Here is a 22,450-nt window from a genome sequence, read left to right on the forward strand (position 1 = left end):
AATTTATCTTGGTTATGTTAACCGAGATTGTATAGCTTTAGTATACTTGTATAAATACTATGTACAGATACATTTTACAATCTAATGAGAAATAAACATTCATAACAAACTTTCTCATCTTCTTCTCTCTCAAGTAATAGGTGTTGTCAAATACTCTGAACAAAACCCATTTTACATATATATTCGAAACAATTATAAAAGGATTCAAGCAACTGGATAGTAAGCACGGTGGGCCAAACCACACATTCCTTGAGGTTCATCCACGTCTCTCTTGATTCTCATGTAACCATTCTCTCCCCAAGATTCTCCCCATGAGTTCTTCAGCAACCAATACTTAATCCCTTCTTCACTCGTACCATAACCAACAATCGTAACAGCGTGATGCGAATCCGTCCCACAGTACTCATCCTCGAATATCCCGCTGGAGTAGTGCTTAAAGTTAGCCCCTGACCCAACTATCCCAACAGAGAAACTGGCTGTTGAGACACCGCTTTTAGCAATGCTTCCTCATCATCTTTTGGAACCGCCTCGTATCCGCTGATGGTAGCAGCAGCTGGATCAGTTGACTTACAGGTTTGTTGTACTGCCTGGTAGGGATAGTTTTCCTCACTGGTGATTCCTTGGTTTTCTTTTATGTAGTCGTAAGCTGTCAAAGCTAACCCTCCGTCACATCCCATGTTGTTGTTGGCTGTGCTGCAATCCACTAGTTGCTGCTCAGACAGCGATACAAGCTCTCCATTCGCAATCTTTGTTACCCCTTCCACAGCCGCCACCGCCGCAAAAGCCCAACAACATCCTGTTTCATTTCAATAAATTTTATTTTTAGTGTAGTAGTATATTTCATATATTTGATAGTCATTTATCTGCAACAACAATCATAAAATTTTTTGGCACCTCTAATTATAGCTAAAATACCATTTTTGCATTCTTTGAAATGTGTCATTAACACAAAGTAGAGTTAACAATGAATAGAATATATGCATAATTTAATTTAATTACCACATTGGCCTTGGTCCTTAACGGGTGTAACGGCCCCTTCCAGTCTCCAATCCATGCTCTCACCGGTTTCACTGACATTTTCATATCTAAACGACACCGTTTTCTGGGAATCTCCGGTCATACCTTCCGGCACCAGCCCCATGTACCTCGCCTGAAATTCCTCGTCGGTAAGATCAGAGAACTTGTTGACATCCAACTTGTACGTATTGTTCGTATTCATGTTGAAGCTCTCAACGAACTTTAAGTTCTTCTTAAAGATCTCGAACCTACTCGTTTTCTCAGAATCGTCCGAGTAAACGCGATTGAATCGAGACATCCATTGCTCATGTTTTTCAATAGCAGAAGCTTCAAAGAGCCCCCCCACGAGATGTGGCTCCTGAAGTTCTGGAACTCAAAAGAATGGCTAGAATCAAGAAAATGATCGAAGCCATTCTCCTATAGAAAGAAATGTTTTGATAGAAGTGTTTAGGTTTATATGACTTGGTTGCTAAGAAAGGCGTATGAGAAGGTGCTATATATTGAGTTGTGAACTGTGAAGTGTGAACTTGGTTGCGTGTTTAATGTGTTTTCTTTTTAAACTTTGAATATTCTACGAGGTTTTGATAGCTTCCTTGCCAATTTCTTCCACATGCTACGACGTCAAGTCAATGGCGTTATTTGTTTACTTCTGAGAAGAAATTAAACCAACAATGATTTCGATGGGTTACCGCAGTTTACAAGCTTTTTGGGGTTCGAACTTTACATGAACTCAGGCTAAAGGCCATGACACCAATCAGTAGCCCACGCACAATGACTTCCAAAGGAGAATCAAACCCGAAACCGTAACAAGTTTACGTCATAAACCATGTACCTTCAACTATACGTACAAGTTTATATTCTCAAATATATATACGTATTTATTCTTATAAAAAGAATCTAATTGCTTTGTTTATAGTTGAAGGTATGGTCCGTTTTAAATTACTGATACCACGTTTAATCATGTGTATTCCTATATATGTGTTTCATGCTTTCCACTTTAAAACTAAAGTATTCTACTCTTCTACGAATTTTCAAACATCATACTTTCCATTTTAAATCTAAACTAATTTCTCGTTTTTTTTTTTTTTTTTTTTAATAACTTATAGTCTCCTTTTAAATTCTAAAAATTGTGACGTTATTATAGTGACTGAAGCTCATAGAGCCTAAGACACTCCAAACAAAACCCAAGTTATACAGTCAGTGCCGTGACAAGCGAAAACCAACTATACCGGGTCGTATCAAAAGATGAAAAGGAAGAAGGAGAACCATATAACAAATTTTACTGTGTTGTTTTTTCCATATTTTTTTTAATATAAATATCACTATTGCCTCAGAAATCTGATCTAATATCGATCTAAATCGAAGCATTAGTTTCCAATAATAAACCCCTATGAAGTATGAAATATGATAGTGACTTTGAATATAACCAGATTACCCGAGAATATTTGAATTGTGGACTCCAAAATTTTAAGTGAATTAATGGAATTTAGAACGTTTCAGTCAACTTTCACATCAATGGAACATACTTTTTATTAGATTCAGTTTAGACTCTTCAAGTTTGATTGGAGTTAATATAGTCGTTAAATCTTTTTTTTTTTTTTGTAAACCAGTCGTTTAATCAAATATATATATCCCATATATATATAACTCGAATTTGAAACAATAGGGTTTTGACTTTCTTTCCTCTTCAGTCTTCTGGATCTTCTTCTCCACCTGAAGTATCAGTATAAAAAGAAATGTTAGATGATTAATAAAATTGTTACTACTTAGCTTTCTTAATTTCATCGCATATGCAAAACATAAAATATAGATGGACCAAAACATGCACATGTCACGAATAGAAGTAGAAAGCTAATATGATCATTTTCTTTTTAAGGAAAAAATAGGTTGAGTCACTTTTTGTGTCATTTCTTTTATCACAACCTTTGATAGAAAAGACACATGCTTGCTAACACTGTTGTTAATAAGTCTAGCTTATTAAACATGTTTTCCTTTGTGCATTTTTTGCTAAGCTCTAATTACCAATACACACTTAATAATGCATTTTATTATACCAACGTAATACATGCTTCAAACAAACTTCCAAAATACTTAAAATACATTTGACTGCCACAGGTCAATTATTCATATGGGTGTTGTCAAATACTCTGAACAAAACCCATTTTACATATATATTCGAAACAATTATAAAAGGATTCATCAAGCTACTGGATAGTAAGCAAGGCTGGCCAAACCACACATTCCTTGAGGTGCATCTACGTCTCTCATGATTCTCATATAACCATCTTCTCCCCAAGATTCTCCCCACGAGTTCTTCAACAACCAATACTTAATCCCTTCTTCGCTCACCCCATAACCAACAATCGTAACCGCATGATTCAAATGCGTCCCACACTCTCCGTTAAATATCCCGCCTGAGTAGTGTATAAACTCATATCCTGACCCTTCTATCGCCACGGAAACAGGCTGTTGAGACACCGCTTTTAGCAATGCTTCCTCGTCATTTTGGGGAACCGTTTCGTATCCGCTGATGGTAGCAGCAGCTACATGATTTGACTCACAGGTTTGTTGTGCTCCTTGGTAGGGATAATTATCCTCTGCGGTGATTCCTTGGTTTTCTACAATGTAGTCGAAAGCTTTCCACATTATCCCTCCGTCACATCCATCGTTTTCCGTACTACAATCCAACAGTTGCTGCTCAGACAGCGACACGAGCTCTCCTTTCGCAATCTTCGTCATGCCTTCCACTGCCGCCACCGCCGAAAAAGCCCAGCAACATCCTGTTCCATTTTTAATAATCTTTTTTCTTTAGTTTCTACGAGATGTGAATTTAAATGAACATATAGTCTAATGATTTATATTAGTGTCATTAATGTGTTACACCATCTAGATTCAAATATTATAGTCTATGCATGTTACTAAAAAAGACTAGAGTTATGATAATTAATCAATTACCACATTGTTGTTGGTGCTTAACGGATGTAACAGCCCCTTCCTCTCTCCAATCCATGCTCTCACCGGTTTCACCAACATTTTCATATCTAAACGATACCGTTTCATGAGAATCCGTTGTTGACATTCTGGTCATACCTTCGGGCACCACCAGCCCCGTGTACCTCGCCTTAAATTCCTCGTCGGTTAGATCAGAGAACTCGTTAACATCCAACGTGTACGTTTTGTTCGTATTCATGTTGAAGCTCTCGACGAACTTTAAGTTCTTCTTAAAGATCTCAAACCTACTCGTTTTCTCAGAATCGTCTGAGTAAACGCGATGGAATCGAGACATCCATTGCTCATGTTTTTCAATAGCAGAAGCTTCAAAGAGCCCCCCACGAGATGTGGCTCCTGAAGTTCTGGAACTCAAAATAATGGCTAGAAGAAAGAAAATGATCGAAGTCATTTTATACTAGAGAGAAAATGTATATGAAATGTTTTGATATAAGTGTTTAGGTTTATATGACTTTGGTGCCAAGAAACGAGTATGAGAAAGTGGTGTTATATAGAGATTGTGAAGTGCGTGTAGCGGCATGTTTTCTGTTTGAATAGTCTAATGAGGTTTTGATAATCGTCTCATTGCTAACTTTTCTACACGCTACGAAGTCAAGTAAATGGCCCATTAGTGACATTTTGAGGGTCCCATTAGCGCAATCTGCAAACGTTTTTTTTGGTCTAACGGTAAATCTGAGACCCTAATAAAGTTCGAACTTAAGATTTGTGAAATTTATTCAGATTGTTGGATCTAGATATTTATCAGAGGGTGAGCTTACATAGATTTTTTTTTTGTTTATTGAAACTCATGATTACTTAAAACTGATATTCTAAACATTGTTGTACAGGTTTTAAGAAGTGATAATTGAATTAAATGTCACATGTCATATGTTGATATGTTTTTTTTTTTTTTTTGCATATTTGAAAGCAACTATAAGTTGTCCATAATTTTGGAGCATTGGTTAGCGAGGAATACTAATCAAGATAACTATCTTGCCTTGTTGAGAAAACAACCGTTGTTTTTTTTTTGTTATTTTCAAGGGACATGACAGAAAGGACCAAGAACACATACAAATTAAACACGAAAAACTATGTTGAAACAGAGTTTTAAAACAGAGATGGGTTGTGTTTAGAACTGTTTGTGTGGCTGTCGGAGAAACGACAAGATTTTTTCCCGAATATATATCGTTGCATGTGTGAAGATCGAGCAACGAAGATTTTATTAAGAGAAATTAATCGACTTGACTAAAGGAGATTTATTGTTGTCAAAGAAAATGATTAGATTCTTTTTAGACAAAAGACAAAAGTTTATCTCTAATACGTATTTAATCTTATAAAAAGAATCTAATCATTTTCTTTATAGCTGAACTGAATGTATGGTCGGTTTTAAATAGTACGTAATTGATTATTGATACCTTGTACGTTTAATCATGTATTGTCCTATCACCTATGTGACTATGTTTCACGTTTTACTCGCTTTCCACTTTAAAAACAAAAATATTCTAGTCTCTTTAGAAATTTCAAACATGACACTTTCCACTTTAAATCTAAAATCTTCTAATCTCCTTAGCAATTTCAAACATTCTGACTCATAAATCTTAGATTACTCCAAGCAAAGCTTATACAGTCGGTGCCGTGACAAGCGGAAAACGTAAAGAATCTACCTAAATTTTCCAAGTATGAGTTTCCAAGAATTTAATCCTATTTCAAGAGAACCAAATTAGCCTATAAAATTTGTATTGTGGCTGTCTTCCTCAAACTAAAATTGAAAGAAATTAATTAATGGAAGTCAACTTTTACATGGAAAATACTTTTTATTAGATTCCTCTTTTTTAATTTTGATGATTCTTTACGTTTGACTGGAGTTGATATAGTCGTTTTATTAAAGTTTCAAAAGTTAGAAAACAAAACAAAAAATCGTCGAATTTGAAACCCTAGATTATGGCTATACATACATAAATGATTAATCTACATAACTGTTTGTAATCAGACCGGTTGGGTTTTAAACAATCATTGATACGTAAATGATTTTACAAGTTGTAACATTTTTTTTTTGTTGATAACAAGTACTACACATGTCTTTTCTATAAGACTATAACCATAATTTACATAACATTTCTATAATCTGATTTAGATTGTCCTCTCCGGTTTAATATTCCAAGTGACTCCCGGAAAAAAAAAACAAACTTGGCACAGCTTTGTTTCCAAATGCATATTTTTTTCCAGTTTCTCAAGTAAAGAATCTTCCCTGTGTAATTTAGAAAACCCTCCTCAACCTTTTCACATTCTTCACATTTCACAACACACACACATACACTTTATTTTAATTAAATTTACACACCCCTCTCTGTTCACCACTCTTTCCAATCTCTACCCTCATTTCGTATCGGCAACGATTCAGATAGAGCTCACGGCCCAATTGGGGCCTCCACGGAACCGGGGAATCCACCTTTTTAGACTAGTCGCAGGATCCTCAAAACCCGCGGAAGAAAAGATAAAATTTTATGAGAATGAATGTTCAATCTTGGTGTGTAGAGTAACGACGAGGTCATGTGCATCATCCAGAAGCTTCCACACATCTAATTGCCCTGCCATACTTTGACACTCCCTTAAAATCTCATCCATGCTGTTATACTTTTCTATTATAAGTTTCCTTCTTTGCAACACTGAGGCCGCTATTGCATAGAGCACCAAATCATCCGTGGGAGGTGCACGTTGCCTTATCCTACTCCATGCGGATTTTCCCATCCCGGCTCTGATTGCGGCTTGATCTGCCCACATCACTTCCCATAGACATAACGTCTGATCGAGTGTCAGTTCCCGTCTGAACATCACAACCACCATTCTATATACAAAGAAACAGTCTTCGGCTTGGAGTTTCTCCAGGTGCCTATAAAGCTGAGAGTCTTTAGATTTGATTATCTTTGAGACTATGTTGAGTTGTCTTCTGATTCCAACCTCGTCTAGTCTGAAATTATGACGAGCTTTCTTCATGAACCCGACGAAGCACCAAAAGACTTCATGGTCATCAGGGATTACAGAGAGTATAGGAGAGAGAAGATCGCTCATTCCTTGGCAATACCCGATGTCAGGGTCATATAAAGCATACGCTTCAAGAACAGCAACTAGCCGTGCAGCTTGAAATATTTTGTATGGTTCCAAGTGATTGTAATCTTTTAACCCAACCGCTTCAGCGGCACGACATGCTCTGTCCTCGGATATAACTGCCTGGGATGGAGAATAGGGGGTCCACTCTGAATTAGCACGCACAGCATCTAGACGAATAATACGCTGCCACGTCACAAAATCCTCTTCTGTCCGGGGGATAGATGAGCTGGCTGGATATGCACTATTCACATCCGGAGTAGCAGAAGATTGAAAGACCTGTACCACTTCACTCCCATTTGAAGAATCTGAATCTGATGACTCGGAATTTAGTGTAGAGATAGTAGCATTGGTGATTCGTCTTGAACTACTGCCGTCATCCTTCTCAACTGTACATGAAACTTCACTCACGTACCCAATATCTTCAGTGATGTCTTCATCACTAGAGAGAGACTCACGGGCACTGACAACTTCATCAGAACATGAACTGTCAGTGTCTTGAACTTGAGGCCAATCATACTCATCTTCGATAGTTTCACTGCCCCTGTTTAACTTACGAGTCCCGTTATTGTGTTTTTGAAGCCGTTTGCACTGCCTACGTAGTCTCTCATACTCCTTTCTGCATTTGTAGAATCAAAACAGATGAGCTAGAAAATAGAAAAAGAGTTAAAAGTAAAAACTTCCCCCCCCCCCCAATATAGTAATTCAATCAGTCGTCGCTCTCACCTTCTCCGGTTTCTTATATTGACTCTCTCTTCCTTAGAACTATTAAAACCATACCTGTTGGTAGAAAAGTAATTTAGCAAACATAACAAAAAGAGGCAAGAGAACTAGCGTCCTTTGCTTCTCAGCTTCTTCTAATAAAAACAACTACTCTTCCATAGATCCAATTGTTGTTACTAAAGGATTCAACTAATAGTATTTGACTGTATACTTACACTCCAAGAAGGAAAGGCCACACCTCCAGCCGAATGCTCGGTTCAATACCCTACAAGGAAACAAGAGAAAAATAAACATTCTTTAAAATCAACAACACACAAATGTTTAAAGTTAGTTCCATGAAGCTGTAACTCACTCTACTCCGAACTTTCTTCAACAAATCCACTCCTCCATTCCGCAGTCTACCGTCAGGCGTAAAAAATCTCTTCCATTGCTGAGGTCTAAGTGGCCTTTTCCTTCTCCTCCGAGACCATGGTGATTTAAGACGAGGCCTAAAACAATGAAACAGAGGTTAAAGTGTGCCTACTTGGACCAAAATAGAAAACAAAACATCCAGAAATAGCCATGAAGCTTTAAATGTGCAGATTCAGCTGAACATTTCATTCGAATCGATCAAAATAACCAAACAAATGTCAATAATATAATCACTAATGCTAAAAATTGAAGCTTTGGTTTCTTAAACTCTATTAGTTATCTAATCTTCAATGATTATGAATCACATTGATCTAAAGGAGACGAAAGTCTAACAAAGTCAATAAAAAAGATCGAGAGATCTTAGAATCTAATTTCAACAATGGAGAGAGATCTAAAAGACTAACCGATCAGAAGAACAAGACGCAGGAGATGAAGAAGCAACAACGAAGAGAGCAGAACGTATTTGGATCCACGAAGATGATGAAGAAGGAGGAGATGATAATGGCGATGAAGGATTAGAAGACGAAGACGTCGTTTGAATCCTTCTCAAAGCTTTCATCTAGATTAAAACCTAATCAAACGATTTCACCAACCGCGACTACTCAAGCAACCAATTACTTGAAGTAGACGATAACTTCAAATCTCCGGCGAGGTATAAACACAAACAATCGCCGCCGTCAATAATAACTCTCCGACTACGTCTTCGTCTGAGACCGATCAAGTAAAAATTGAAAAAAAGCTATTGCCGCGTCTCTGGTCTTCTTCTTCTTCTTCTTCGTCTTCTACCACTTGCTTGCTTCGCTTCGTCTTCTTCGTTTCGTTTACTTTTGGTTTGGCTCTGTGGAAACGTGAGGGCTTACTTGTAATTTCTCTATCTCTTTAGAATCTAATGAATGAGCCCAAAAAAGAAAAAAATCTTCAGAAAAAATTGCGACTGGAGAGGCTTCGTAATGGTGAGACTTTTACTTTCTCTCTCTCTTGTGGATCCACGAACTAATCAGAAACCTTGAATTTACACTTTAGTCCTGTTTCTTTTGCTAATATTTTATTTTGCTCCGATTCGTTTTTTTTGTTTAAATTATTTGACCCATGTATTTGTCCATTAAATATCAGAATTATTTTCTTGCGAAAAAAATATGGTAATTTTATAAAAATGTATTTATCATTTCATTCAGAAAGAACAACATTTAAACCCATACCCAAAAAATGAAAAAAATTAAACATTGCAAAATTGGAAAATAGTAATTTCAAAATAAAGAGATTTTAAATGTTTACGTTCTTATTTCGTATGTTATTTATGTATTAGCTATTGGTTGTTGCTTTTTTTTTCCTAATCAAGTTTATATAGTTTACGCTCTTTACATGTTCGCATACTGATTTGGAATCCGTATTGACATGCATATAAATTAAATTAAGGAATGAAAATAAAAATAAAAATATATGAATGACTATAGTTCATAGAAAACAAGGTAAGTGAAATTAAGATATGTTTTTTTGTTTTTGTTATTGAATTTTTCCATGTTTCTAGGTTAACTTTTGAGTTCACAATTTACAAAAAAAAAGAGAGCTAAATTTGTAAGTTAATAGTAGTAAGTCGTAATTAAACAGAACTCAAACATTATTTAGTGTGCTATAAGTTAAACATGAAATATATATTTTGGTAGAATGGAAACAACTATCTAGAGACTAGAGATAATGGCTTCCAACGAGTGCGATGAAATAATTCCCATGTTTTCAACCGACCAAATCAGGCAAAAGAAACATATTTTTATTTCTTAGTATAAATTATATTATCGTTGTTTAGGAATCGACGTACATAGCAGTTTTGATTTGTTAATGTGTATGTTATAGATTTGTATAATACACTAAACAAATAAAGAAATCTGTAATCATGAAAAAAAATTTCTGTAGACAAGAATGATTAAATTGGTTCTACGCTATGATTATTAATTAGCTATAACAATTTCTTATCTTATCAAAATTTTGCTTTACGTGTCTCCCGTTCCTTGTAATAATTTGTCTTATTCAATCGAAACAGTTAATGCTATGCCCTATTACATTAATTTATAACTAAAATAAACGGTTCCATTACGGTATTATTTATCGAATGCAAAGGAAAGATTTATTTTTATTAACCTAAATGATTTGACTCGTTAACCACTTGGATTAGGTTTGGGAATATCCCAGATGCAACGTATCAGAAAATATTCGTCTGTTTTTATTCTTTTTAAACTACAAATTATGCGTCGGTTCGGATATATTACCTACTTAGAAAACTAGAAATGTTGGATCCGGTTTTAGTTTCATACTTTTTTTTTTTGTGTGGATTCTTGAAGGATTTAACCAAAATGACTTTGGAAAATGAAACTAGAATAGATTTTATTTTTATTTATTTATTTTGACATGGTTTGGCTTTGAATTAAATATATTAAATCACTAATTTAAAAAAAAAAAAACATAACAATCGTTTTATGAGTCTCTTCTTCCGATCTAGTGTGGTCAACAAAAAACAGACGCGTATATATTTTTGTCAACCAAAATATTTCAAAGAAGGTGACGCAAAAATGTGATTGTTTTGAAGTTACTATCAATCACATAACTATATATCAATGTGTAGATTCCTGTAGTGAATTTATTATATTAGCTATTTTTGAAGATAAAGACATTTTGGTTAAACCAAACTGAAATGACTAAAACCGAAATTAGAAAAAGCTAATATTTGATTTTAATATGTCTGACCTCTTCGACCATCTTTTATTATTTGTATAATACTTTATTATACATTTCGTTCGTCATCCAACCGGCAAATGGATGTTGATATGTTCTTAAATTATATTAAGCCTTTATTATCATTATCTTCTAGGGGGAGTCATCAAAACCTACACAAATTCTCTCAATTGTAACAATGATTCCATTTAACAGAAGTGGAATTTGGTTTTAACAGAAATATTCACCAGAAATATGTCAGGTGATTCGTTTCTTACAGTATTTGCTAACTTACTTGTGGGAAAATAATTCTGTTTCCGACAACAGCCACAGTTTTCTACTATGATAAGTCAAAATAATAAATTTTAGTAGAACATTTTTAGAATACTCTTTTTTCTTTTCTTTTTTTTACATCAAAACACATTTTTATTAAGTTAGTTTGAAAAAATTAGTTTCTGAACCAACCACTTCGGAACTTGAAAGTTTACATGGGAAAAGACTAGACCTCGTACTCGAGTTTACGTCGTAAAATACTTATAAAAAAAAAGGAATGTGTACTATATAAATTGCTATTGTAGGTCCGTTTACTCTGTTATTTTATTGTTTACCATCTGTTATCTTATTATCTATTATAACTATCCACCATCTAGTCACCATGACTATATTTCTTCTAACAAAATTCATCTTTTTTGTTTGTTTGTAGGAAATCAAAAGATTCCTTGTGCTGATGACATCTGATATTGAAGAAATTAAAAACATGGATGGATAATAATTAGATATAAGTAAATGTTTAGTTAAATTCGAAATATTGGTGATGGTGAATCCAATGGTGTGGCTATGTTAGTTTTAATAAGAAAGATAAAATACCAAAGCTAGATCCGTTGCTTTATGAAAAGGGAAAGTAAAGTATCGTTTTCCATATACGATACTTGTTAATTGCTTCGTTTGAATAAACTACTATAAATTTGAAAAAAAAAATTGGAAAAGAAAGAATATGCTTATAAACCAGCTAACGAATTTCTTTGATTAAACAAAATAATATTGAGAAGCTACTATTTTTTTGTATGAAGCCAGCAATTACATCATCATTCTTGAGAGTTACTCTATAAACTTCCATTGGTGAAAGAATTAAAAAATATGTAAGTGATAAAAAAATGATTTTAAATCTTGAAAAACAGATTTTTATTTGGGTTTCACAAAGAAAGGCATGTTAATCAATATACATACCATTTTGTTGGAAGAACAGATTAAAACAAAAAAAGAAAGGCATGTTACTTATTTTTATTGTGTCATGTATTTCAGTATTTGTCAATTATTCATCGATAAAACTAATACATTGATATGTATAATGTGATGGATCCATCATGTGAATTAGATTCGTGTTCTCGCTTTTGTATGCTCATTTCTCTCATGATGTGGACACAATCATGGTGTCTGACATAAGATGTCCATAGGACCATAACCCTTCTTTAGCTATATCACAGTTATCTCCGATCTTAGAAACTATAGCCGCATATATATGTTATGTACATTAATATTTGCACTTTACTTGATTTATTTTTGAGTTTTGCGTCATTTGTTGATACACTATAGGCCCACAAACTTGTAAACCAAAGTCACCAAGATCAATATGGTGTTGGTACACAACATAACAAGTAATTAAGCAATACATGCACGGTTCACAAACAAACGACTTAGCTAGTGAGACAAAGACATAAACGTTTATATCAAAGGATGGAGCACCAGCCATGAGGGAGTTTAGACGCAGCAGCTTGGTCAAGGAACCAAACCACTTCAACATCCGCGGTTAGTCTACCGGCGGGTAAGTCTTTGGTATGAGTAAGAGCAGCCGCAACCGAATCAGCCTGCTGTTTATCACATACGGCCATAACATTGTAGGAAGCACAATTGATAACCGGTAAAGTAAAAGTTATCCTTTTTGGTGGTGGCTTAGGTGAATCGGTTATAGATGTGACCCATTTCACTTTCTCGTTGATCTGATCATGTCCCGGGAATAGAGACGCCATGTGACCGTCCGGTCCCATTCCTAGAAGCTGAAGATCGAATTGTGGAAAACCAGAAGATTTGTATGTTCGGATTATGTTTTGGTTCACCTTTTGTTTGAGGCACTCCTCGTACCTTTCAGCTGCTAGCTCGGCGTTGCCTTCTGCCCCGAGTCCGTTGTCGATAGCGTAGATGTTTTCAGCTGGAATTGGAACCTGTATGGTGGGATTATATATCGTCATGAAGACAACTTTGATACTATATGGTCCGTAGCTCATAATTTAACAATATAATTGCATTCTTTTTGTGAACAAACTTACTTGTTAAGCATCTCCGGTCATTTTTAAAGATAGACTTTGGTATTCTAAAATAGAAATTTCCTTTGCTAATTTTTTTTAGACATCTTTAGATCGACCAAACCTGATCCATAGTCAATCCCTACTACGCGGAGTAACACGATTTAGTGGTGTCGAACTCTAGTGAAGAAGATGGAGTCAATTGGACTTAATTACTTGGCTAGAGACACATCCCCTTTAATTTCTTTTGCTAATTAAATAGTTCCTCTTTAGCGTATATTTAATTATTTATACATGTTTACCTTGGAGAGAAAACCGTCGTAAGCAAGTTTATAGTTGCTATCCACATTATCCCAAGCACAAACCCTCTCGTCGACCCAGAAGATGTGCCACTTAGACCACTCAATTGAATCAATATGAGGAGCTTCTAACAATTTCCTATAAAATAAAAAATTTAATTAGATTTTTTGGAAGAATCAAACAAATTAAGATTGGTGTTAAGTATATTGATAAGAGAGTTTTGTATATAAATCTTGAAACAGACCAGAGCCAGGAGATGAGGTCGCCGCCGGAGAGAACGACAGTGAAAATTCCTCTTTCTTTGCAGAATTTGAAGGAAAGATCCGCCGTGTATTTGGCCAGCTCCACTGCCATTTCATTTTTTGTCTTGAACACCCTCCTTTTCACCGGCGCCATCTAATTAGATGATGATGACAATTATTGTGATGATGATGGTGGCATCATACTAGTGGAGGAAACTTACTTCTTCTAGGGAAAGTGAGTGTGATGAAAAAAAAAAAAAAAAAAAAAAAGGAAAGTGAGTGAATGATTCTTGCCAAATGAATGAGACAAAAATTTGTTTTCTTCTAAATATATATATTTATATATATATATATATATATAAAATTACTCCTATGTTGATATTTTTTTTTGGAAGAGTATAGTATCTAAATATATCTTATACCTTTCTTTTGTTTGTAATTTATTCATTAACAACATTTTATTATTCCTTTCGTCGTTATGAATTTATTCTACATAACACTATATGTATTCACATATTATCTCTCAAACCAAATTATTCTCTTGACTTCAAAAAGAAAAAAAAAAAACTAAATTCCTAGTTCAAAATTTTATTATGACATGAGTGTGTGTAACTAAAAAGGTTGACATAGATTTTGAACGATTTTGATGGCATGTGCACGGTGCAAGTCTCTAGTTTTTTTTTTTTCTTCTTAATATCTCTATTAATTCAATCAAATTTTTTTTTTTTTTTTTTTTTTTTTTTTTTTTTTTTTTTAATTCAATCAAATTTGCTCGTAATAGACATGCTAAAATTGATGTCTTCCAGTTAAATAACTTACTAAATATTATTTTACTATAATTTTTATTAAGATGACGAAAAAAAACATATACATGTGGTTTAGTTTGATAGCTTCTTTTGTTTTCTTCTCAAGTTATTTAAAATTTTAAATATATATACGGTCAAAAAGTAACTAAACTATGCGAGTACTGTATTGGCTGAAGACAATTATAGCCGTAGGTTTTCCATCTCACATTGTCTTTTCCTTACGTTGTTAGTTGAACTTTGGGAGATAAATGATAGTACACGTTTCATTACTGTGTATGTGATACGAATATGATATTTTTAATAAATATTTTATATTCTTAGAGTGTTAGTGAAACAACTTAAACCCATTATACATGTGAGACTAGGCCTGCGATTATGAGCCGAACGGTTAATTCGGGTTCGGTTCTTCGGTTTCTCGGTTTATTCGGAATTTGAAACCTATTCCGAATCGAACCGACTAATAATTCGGTTCGGTTCGGTTCAGACACGGTTTATTCGGTTTTTGCTACTCGGTTATTTCGGTTTAAAACATTTGGGTCAAAACAATTTTTTATGGGCTTATTTTCGTGGGCTTGCACAAAATAAGTCTTTTGCCAACCCAAAAAAAGAAAAAAAAAAAGTTGTGTCGACAGAGAAAAAGCGACGGAGAGATGAAGGAAGAGATCAGCGGCGGCGAGATCTCAAGGGTGACAGAGAGATGAAAGAAGAGACATCAGCTTCCTTAAAGAGAAACGAGATACAACAGATGTTCGCCACATCATGCGAACTAACACGTTCTGTCGTTGGAATTTCTACGCGTTGAAGAAGAATAACTAACAATTTATGTGGGGCAGCGAGAGATCTCAAGGGTGATGATGAAGAAGAAGATGATGATGATGATGATGAATCGAAGAAATAGAAAACTAATCGGAGAAGAAAAATATGATGGTGATGATGAATCGAAGAAGACCAAAAAAAATGAAGAATCGAAGAAGAATTGAAGAAGAAGAAGGGTTAGGCGGCTAGGAATATTAGGTTAGGGTTTTTTTTGTTTTTTTCGGTTAACCGGTCGGTTCGGGCGAACCGAACCGAAAAATCTCGGTTAACCAAAATAATTTTATGTCTTTCCGATCGGTTTGACCTAATTAATAGAAACCGAACCAATTTGTCCAAATCTCGGTTCGGTTCGGTTCGGACAAATCGGTTCGGTTCAGATTCCCAGGCCTATGTGAGACAAATGGTATTGGAGGGTGCTGTAATCATATGTTCTTTAAGACTTCTTTAACTAAAAAACTCAGCAACAAAATTAGGAATTAATGTATGTCTCTCAAGTATTATTATTTGTTTGGGGTTTTTGGCCGAATATCAAGACAAAAGGAAATTCTATTAGCAAATGAATTTTTTTTTTAGAGAAATGATCATAGGCGTAGCAAACCAATTCGCTCAAAAAGTAAGTGACTGATATGGATTGTTTTTTTTTTTTTTTTTTTTTCCTGATATGGATTGTTCTATTACACATTTCAAAATAATCTAAATTTATTTAAAGATGTGCATAGCACAGTTATCAGCTAGTACGGTGTGTCCCAATGACATTCTTCCGAAACAAAATCAAAATTTTAAAGGAAGATAGTGATATTAGTTAATTTTCGAATTAGCACAAAGTTTTATTGTATCTAGGCCTCGATTTATTACACCTCCAATATCATTGCTTAGAGGAAACATTACCAGAACCGAACCACAACAACTCATCTAATTCTTTCTATACAAACCGGAATTTAAATACAAAAAAAAAAAAAAAAATCTTCCTTTTTGTGTGTTTAGTTTAGAATGGTTCCTCTAAAAACAAAATGCTTAATACAAATAGAGGTACCTTTTTTCCGGTTGATGTTTTTGTCTTGAATCGACAGTATAATAATGAGATTCATGTTTTAATGATTAGGGTCTTTGATTTGCGAAGTTAGAAGTCATCTCGTCGGTCTCGAGCTCGAGCTTCGTACAGTCACTCCGTGCAAGAACTTGGCGTAGCCTAAGAAATTCAGCTTCCCATCTAAACTCCGGATCCAATCCTTGAGCAGAGGATACGCATTTGGTCCCAAACTCATCTCCTACATATTCCATAATAACCCATAATTCATGCAAAAGATATCGGTTTCACATATCTCAGATATATAAATTGAAGTCTCTACATACCTCGGCGAGTTCTTGGACGGAAATGGCTCGGCTTCCTTCACGTTCAAAGTGGTCAAATGCTATAGTTGCGATCTGCTCCCATTCTTCAAGAGCCTCAAGTTGATAAACACTAACCGCAGCCGCACAAAACTCTTCAAAATCTAGTTTTTTATGTGCCAATGGTTGCATCTTCAATCAACAAAAAGGAAACACACAGAGAAAGAGTATTGCAGATGTATTTTAGCACCAGACTAGAAATGATGGGACTTCAAAATATGTGTTAGTACGTACCATGTTTAAAATGTCAGGAAGCCTAGATTCGATCATAGCATCTGTAGCATATCTTGTCAAAGCCTGCATTTACCACAAGACTTTGAATCACTAATCGCGGATCAAAAGAATGTTCAGTCATCAATTGAAGAACAGTGGCGTTAGAAGTTATTCTTAAACAAGGAACAATAGAAATGTGGTAATCATTCACTGACCGTGGTGAAATTGTGAAGATGCAAGCCTCCATCTTCTGGCTCCAAAAGCATAAACTGTGCTTTAAGGAATACGAGTTCTTCTTCGGGTATAGCTTTGGATAGAGACTGTTGTACAAGTGACAGCGAAATAAAGATATGATCAAATCTATCAAGAACAAAAGCTACGATCAAACAAACAGAGGAAATATTTTGTCATGTGTGTCTATTACATGGAAACTGTGATTAGAATCCTAAGAAGATTATAGTTGCAATGATAAACAATACGATACCGGTGAAATTTATTATCAGACAATTACCTTAAGTGCTGCTCGTCGGAAAGGGCTTGCACGAATATAAGATTTCACCAATTTGTAGATAGAGAAATCCAGAAGCAAACCAGGGTTTTCATCTCGAAGCCATGGATGAGCTGCAAATTTTATCATACTCATGTTTTCATTTCACCATCCAATGTCTCTAGTTTTAAGTTTTAACACTAGTGGTAAAGAACTTACCTAAAGCTTGAGCAGCTGTCATTCTTTTCCTATGGTCTTTGTTCAAAAGCCTTTTCACAAAGTCTTTGGCAATAGGAGATATGGAAGGCCACGGTAAATCTTCGAAATTAGGATTCGCTCTAAGAACACAACGAAAAATTGCAGACTCGGTTCGTCCGTAAAAAGGTCTACTTCCACAGAGTAATATGTAAGATATGACACCAATGCTCCATATATCTGCTTCAGTGCTATATGATCTGTGAAGTACTTCAGGTGCAACATAGTATGCACTTCCTACCACATCGTTGAGACGTTGATCTGATTAAAGACCATCACAAAAAAGCATTCAGTCCTTAAGTTGCTAAGTAAAATTCTACAAGCAGAGTCAAGCAAAAAGTTACCGAATCTAGCGTAATCAGACAAGCCAAAATCTATGACCTTGAGTATTGCATCCTCATTTTTGCTGGTAAAGAGAAAATTCTGGATACAACAATATAGCATTTGTTCAAGAAACAAGAAACATAAACTTATGATATTCAAAATGGTACAAGCAGAATTTGTACCTCCGGCTTCAAATCACGGTGCACAACACCTTGAAGATGGAAAAAAGCAGTTGCAGATAAAATCTGTACAAGAATACGCTTAGCATCTGCTTCCGGATATCGACCACCTCTACAATAAGATATAGACACTACAATATGATACTCCATATGCAACACAAAGCTAGCTACATAAGCGGAGTAGACCAAAATTCAAGATGGAAAACAGAGAAAGGACTAGTTTTGATTTTACCTCGCCAAAATACTGTCCAATAGCTCTCCACCTTCACATAACCTGGAACCATATTGGAGTCAATATCATAAGTCAACTCATTTCCTCTACTTTCTCATACTACTGGTACTATTACAACTATACTGTTCATTGCTCTGTAACAGACTTTTTACTTTATCATATAACAGAGGCAATGTTCCAAATCTGACCACAAGAAGATTATGCAAACACAACTTTTGATATATAAGAAGCATGAACGAGACATACTTACTCCATAACAACAAAGACATTATCCGAATCCTCGAACACATCATAGAACTTAACCATATGACTATGCCCTGACAAAGCTTTCAACAATTTCACCTCTCGACGAACATCTTCAATCGACAAAGCTGATGTCATCTATATCAACACAAAGAACCAATCTTTTGATAAAACAGTAACCATTTCTATTTTCCAATAATCTTGGAATCAATCACATTGTCACAAACCTTAGTTTTAGAGATGATTTTGACTGCAACAGTTTGACCTTTGATCTTCCCTTTCTTTGCTTTAGCCCAACAAGTATGACCAAAATGCCCTCGACCTACTTCTCTCCCAAGCTCATACTTACCTTCAAAATTCTTCGCAAATCCGAAATTCTTATCTAATCTCTCTCCGATTCTGCCTCCGCTTCCGCTGGCTCTTCCGTGATCAACGTCTTCACTATCCTCAGGGATCGGACCATCTCGAGGATGTGATGCTGTACCTCGTCGTCGTCTCAGAGCCGCCATGATCGGTTTCGCAGGTGAAGGAGGCGGGAATGGCCATTTGAATTTTCTTCCCGGAGTTCTCGCCGGAGATGGAGCTACTCCCGCCGGTAACGGGCTTTGAAATGGGCTGATTGTGTAAGGGTTGACTTCTGAAGTAGCCGGAGACTGAGGAATTGATGATGAACTCTGGTGGTGGTTTTGATCAGACCGATGTGGTAACTGAGCGATTCCGGAGGGGATATCGTCGTCATCGTCGACGGTGGAAATGTTCCGGCTGTAACAATGACCCATTGTTGCCGGTCAAAGATTAATTGATCGGGGAAAAAGTCAAATCATCGGACGGTGAAGAGACGGAGTTGAATAGTAGCTTTAGAGAGAAACGACCGATGAGGAAATTAGAGAAAAAAGGGAAGCGAAGATTTTAAAATTAATTAAATTGACCAACAAAGATTTTTTTTTTTTAAAATAACGGAAGAAGAGAGGGCGTTGAATAATGCCGGTGCTTTGCTAAAACGACAGCGGAGGAAACGTGACTTATACGACAGCCACATGAGCTTAGTGACGTGTGATATTAATGATTTCATTTTTGTGTTGTTTGTAATTTTTTTTGCTGAAATTAAAAACTAAAGCACAATTATAAACATTATAATCTATAGAAAATTAGTATAGAGAATCAAAATCAGAACTATTTAATTGTTTTTCAACTTTTAGAAAATGGATAGGTTATCTTAATAGATCACTTTCACAGCCATTATAAGAAACGCAAAAACAAATAAATTTGATAAGTACAACCTATTAATGTACCAACTGAATATAAACCGGTTTAGTGGATTAATAACATTTGATACAAATCGCATCCAACCACCGGTTTGTCTACAATTGCGGACGTTTGAATATGTTTGACATCGAAATAGTCATTATTCACGTTGTGTTAGCATTGAAAAAGTCTTAAAATTGATAACTGTTTGGTGCATACTAGAAAAGTAATAAATCTTGGGTCACAAATATAAAATAAAATATATTTTATCGTCAATGGTTATGGTTCCATCGGCTACACTTAACCGATTCGGTTAATTTTAATACTGAAAATCTTCGTGAGCATTGGTTCTCTTGTCGATGTCGTACAAAAAGTAACCATCACCGGCAATATAACCGTGCGATTGCGGATTACCATTGTGAAATGACAACCGCTTTCTAACCAATGTTAATCTTGGTTCGTTGTTATCTAAACCGGTTCGGTTTGATCTCTGCTTTGGTACGCTTTGTGGCCGGCGAAATCTAGACATGGTTGAGGCAGTGGTAGACATGTAATTTGGTATTGAATGGACTTGCCTTGTGACGCAAGAGTGTCCACGTGGCGTCTGGTCGTTGAGCTGTTGGTGGTGTGAGTACGTTTTATACGTATCGATCTCGACTATCTTGACCGGTTCAACGACAGCCTGATCGGTTGACATTCTTCTTCCGGTTTCTCGATAACCGTACCGGTTTAATCTACTCGGTCTTTTGTCCTCTAATTCACTTTCACTATGAACTTCTCTCGCTGTAGTTTTCCACATCTTTATTTGTAAAACCAAAAAGAAGATCGGTTTGTCTATTAACAACATATATATGAATGAAAAGTAAAACAAATGGTAAGTTTGATTTATTGAACCTGTTTAGAGAAAGCATGAGACAAGGCAGTTTCGTCGCCGAGATTGGTGGTGAGTGTTTTTCGGTATTCTAGAGCTCGAGCCTGGATCTGAACCAAAGCCTGAACCCGAAGCAAAGTAATGCTAGCTCGTCTACGCACGATGTGGCCTCTCACTAGGGCTTGTAGTTTCACAACTCCTTGTAAAGCCCTAAACGCTGTTCGTGCCTTGAGTTACAAGTCATCAAAATCAAACTCAGTTTGGTCTATAAAGGTAAAGTTATCATGATAAAGAAACCCTCAATTAGGTAACAAAACGATTGAATATGTATATGTTTAAACATTCAACTTTGTGTGGTGACTATATTAGTAAATGGTGATTGTACGTACCAGGCATCCTCGGAAAGCTGTCTGAATGAGAATAGCAGCCAAGTGTCTTTTGAGGTAGACAGATATCCGGCCAAAAAAGACGGTTTCCTTGGCCGCCGGAGATGCAGTTTTCTCTGTTTCCTCAGCCGCAATCGCGTCAACATCCGTTGAGTTAATGTTGCCGGAGTTTCTTATGTGTATTCCTACGTCTATTGCAGAAAAATCAGAAGAATCTTTCTTGAATAGCCATCTTCTTTTTCTTCTCTTCTGCACCAACAAAATTATTAGTATTATTTGACAGAATTTATAGATTTTATTAATAAAAATGAAAATCCCAAAATTTCCAAGTTTTAAGTCTGAATATCAAAAACCAGGTTTTCATGCTGATGAAGATTTTTTCTAAAATTATATACCTGGATCCAAACTTGAAGAGTAAGAAGAGAAAAAGTGTTTTCTTGGGGATATATTAAAAATATACATGTAAATGCTGATGTATTTTATATAGTATGAATTAATGAAGATTAAAAAAAAAAAAAACAAGAAAGGTAACTGAGTGTGAAGTATACCGGTCGTTGGTGTTGTTCGTCCTCTTCTTCTTCGACGAGGTCATTGTCTTGTCGACGGTTTATTCTTCTAGGGATTTTCTTCTCCGGTGATCGGAAAACATTCTTAACGGCCGTGAACCATGAGCTTCCGCCGGTTTTCCCCATCAAGATCGATCAATCTCGTCTGCTTAATTTATGTTAATTGTACTGTCACTTTGTTTTTTTTGGGAGAAATGTATTAATGTCACTTTGTTAGAGATACGAAACTCATTTATATAATTGTTACTAGTACATATGGAATGAGTTATATATAAGTTAAAAGAACACACTCTCCCTCTTTTATGATGAACAAGAACCTTTTTGTTGCTCAATATTAAATTAAAAAGTTCGGAACATGTACATGTATTGTATATGTTTTGGCATTTTGGGATGTTAAGTAAATGCATTAAGAAGTGAAACTCGAAACTCCTATATATGACCGTATGTGTTCAATGCTTTATGATATTATGGTCCCATGCATAAAAAGTTCTTATTTATTTTAATTTAGTATTTCTACAATTGTAAGCAATATATGCATTGCCATGTAACGGCCAAATGCAAAACGATCAATAATCATATAATGCTTTGTATCCGGAAAAGCAGAGAAAGAGGAAAAATGTTGGAATAAGAAGAATAACGAAGCCGA

At 35.4% G+C, this 22,450-nt stretch overlaps 6 protein-coding genes across 8 annotated transcripts; all 6 read right to left on the minus strand.

Moving 5' to 3' along the window:
* Window positions 1–150: 150 nt before the first annotated feature.
* LOC9312031 (senescence-specific cysteine protease SAG12) lies at window positions 151–1,502 on the minus strand. Its single transcript, XM_021026004.1, is given in 4 exon segments — window positions 151–468; window positions 471–796; window positions 1,000–1,360; window positions 1,362–1,502. Coding segments are annotated over 4 exon segments (1,020 nt in total). The 5' UTR covers window positions 1,431–1,502; the 3' UTR covers window positions 151–204.
* Window positions 1,503–3,035: 1,533 nt separating this feature from the next.
* On the minus strand, window positions 3,036–4,498 carry LOC9313735 (ervatamin-B). Its single transcript, XM_002877621.2, has 2 exons — window positions 3,973–4,498; window positions 3,036–3,797 (listed from the first exon to the last, which is right to left on the minus strand). Exons 1-2 carry the CDS (start codon window positions 4,415–4,417, stop codon window positions 3,217–3,219), a joined length of 1,026 nt encoding a protein of 341 aa, XP_002877667.1. The 5' UTR covers window positions 4,418–4,498; the 3' UTR covers window positions 3,036–3,216.
* Window positions 4,499–6,183: 1,685 nt separating this feature from the next.
* On the minus strand, window positions 6,184–9,292 carry LOC9313736 (GTPase-activating protein gyp7). Of its 2 annotated transcripts, XM_002877622.2 has the most exons (5): window positions 8,649–9,289; window positions 8,186–8,321; window positions 8,049–8,098; window positions 7,837–7,890; window positions 6,184–7,729 (listed from the first exon to the last, which is right to left on the minus strand). In XM_002877622.2, exons 1-5 carry the CDS (start codon window positions 8,801–8,803, stop codon window positions 6,508–6,510), a joined length of 1,617 nt encoding a protein of 538 aa, XP_002877668.1. In that variant the 5' UTR covers window positions 8,804–9,289; the 3' UTR covers window positions 6,184–6,507. The 2 variants fall into 2 exon arrangements, with proteins under 2 accessions (XP_002877668.1, XP_020881721.1); XM_021026062.1 differs by lacking the exon at window positions 7,837–7,890 and having other exon boundaries at window positions 8,649–9,292.
* Window positions 9,293–12,477: 3,185 nt separating this feature from the next.
* LOC9313737 (probable 6-phosphogluconolactonase 2) lies at window positions 12,478–14,054 on the minus strand. Its single transcript, XM_002877623.2, has 3 exons — window positions 13,795–14,054; window positions 13,553–13,688; window positions 12,478–13,169 (listed from the first exon to the last, which is right to left on the minus strand). The coding sequence occupies exons 1-3, from the start codon at window positions 13,944–13,946 to the stop codon at window positions 12,678–12,680; spliced, it is 780 nt and encodes a 259-aa protein (XP_002877669.1). The 5' UTR covers window positions 13,947–14,054; the 3' UTR covers window positions 12,478–12,677.
* Window positions 14,055–16,204: 2,150 nt separating this feature from the next.
* On the minus strand, window positions 16,205–19,688 carry LOC9313738 (CDPK-related kinase 6). The gene is made up of 11 exons (XM_021026631.1): window positions 18,964–19,688; window positions 18,744–18,874; window positions 18,494–18,535; window positions 18,265–18,373; window positions 18,103–18,181; window positions 17,723–18,019; window positions 17,528–17,637; window positions 17,232–17,336; window positions 17,038–17,100; window positions 16,768–16,935; window positions 16,205–16,682 (listed from the first exon to the last, which is right to left on the minus strand). Exons 1-11 carry the CDS (start codon window positions 19,513–19,515, stop codon window positions 16,542–16,544), a joined length of 1,797 nt encoding a protein of 598 aa, XP_020882290.1. The 5' UTR covers window positions 19,516–19,688; the 3' UTR covers window positions 16,205–16,541.
* A 346-nt stretch (window positions 19,689–20,034) lies between these two features.
* Window positions 20,035–22,390, minus strand: LOC9313739. 2 transcript variants are annotated; one of them, XM_021024215.1, is made up of 4 exons: window positions 21,787–22,390; window positions 21,242–21,484; window positions 20,876–21,079; window positions 20,035–20,780 (listed from the first exon to the last, which is right to left on the minus strand). In XM_021024215.1, exons 1-4 carry the CDS (start codon window positions 21,928–21,930, stop codon window positions 20,301–20,303), a joined length of 1,071 nt encoding a protein of 356 aa, XP_020879874.1. In that variant the 5' UTR covers window positions 21,931–22,390; the 3' UTR covers window positions 20,035–20,300. The 2 variants fall into 2 exon arrangements, with proteins under 2 accessions (XP_020879874.1, XP_002877671.1); XM_002877625.2 differs by having other exon boundaries at window positions 21,242–21,487; window positions 21,787–22,388.
* Between the last annotated feature and the right edge of the window lie 60 nt (window positions 22,391–22,450).

The sequence above is a fragment of the Arabidopsis lyrata genome, assembly GCF_000004255.2.
Source record: "Arabidopsis lyrata subsp. lyrata unplaced genomic scaffold ARALYscaffold_5, whole genome shotgun sequence".
In the NCBI taxonomy this organism is placed as follows: domain Eukaryota; kingdom Viridiplantae; phylum Streptophyta; class Magnoliopsida; order Brassicales; family Brassicaceae; genus Arabidopsis; species Arabidopsis lyrata.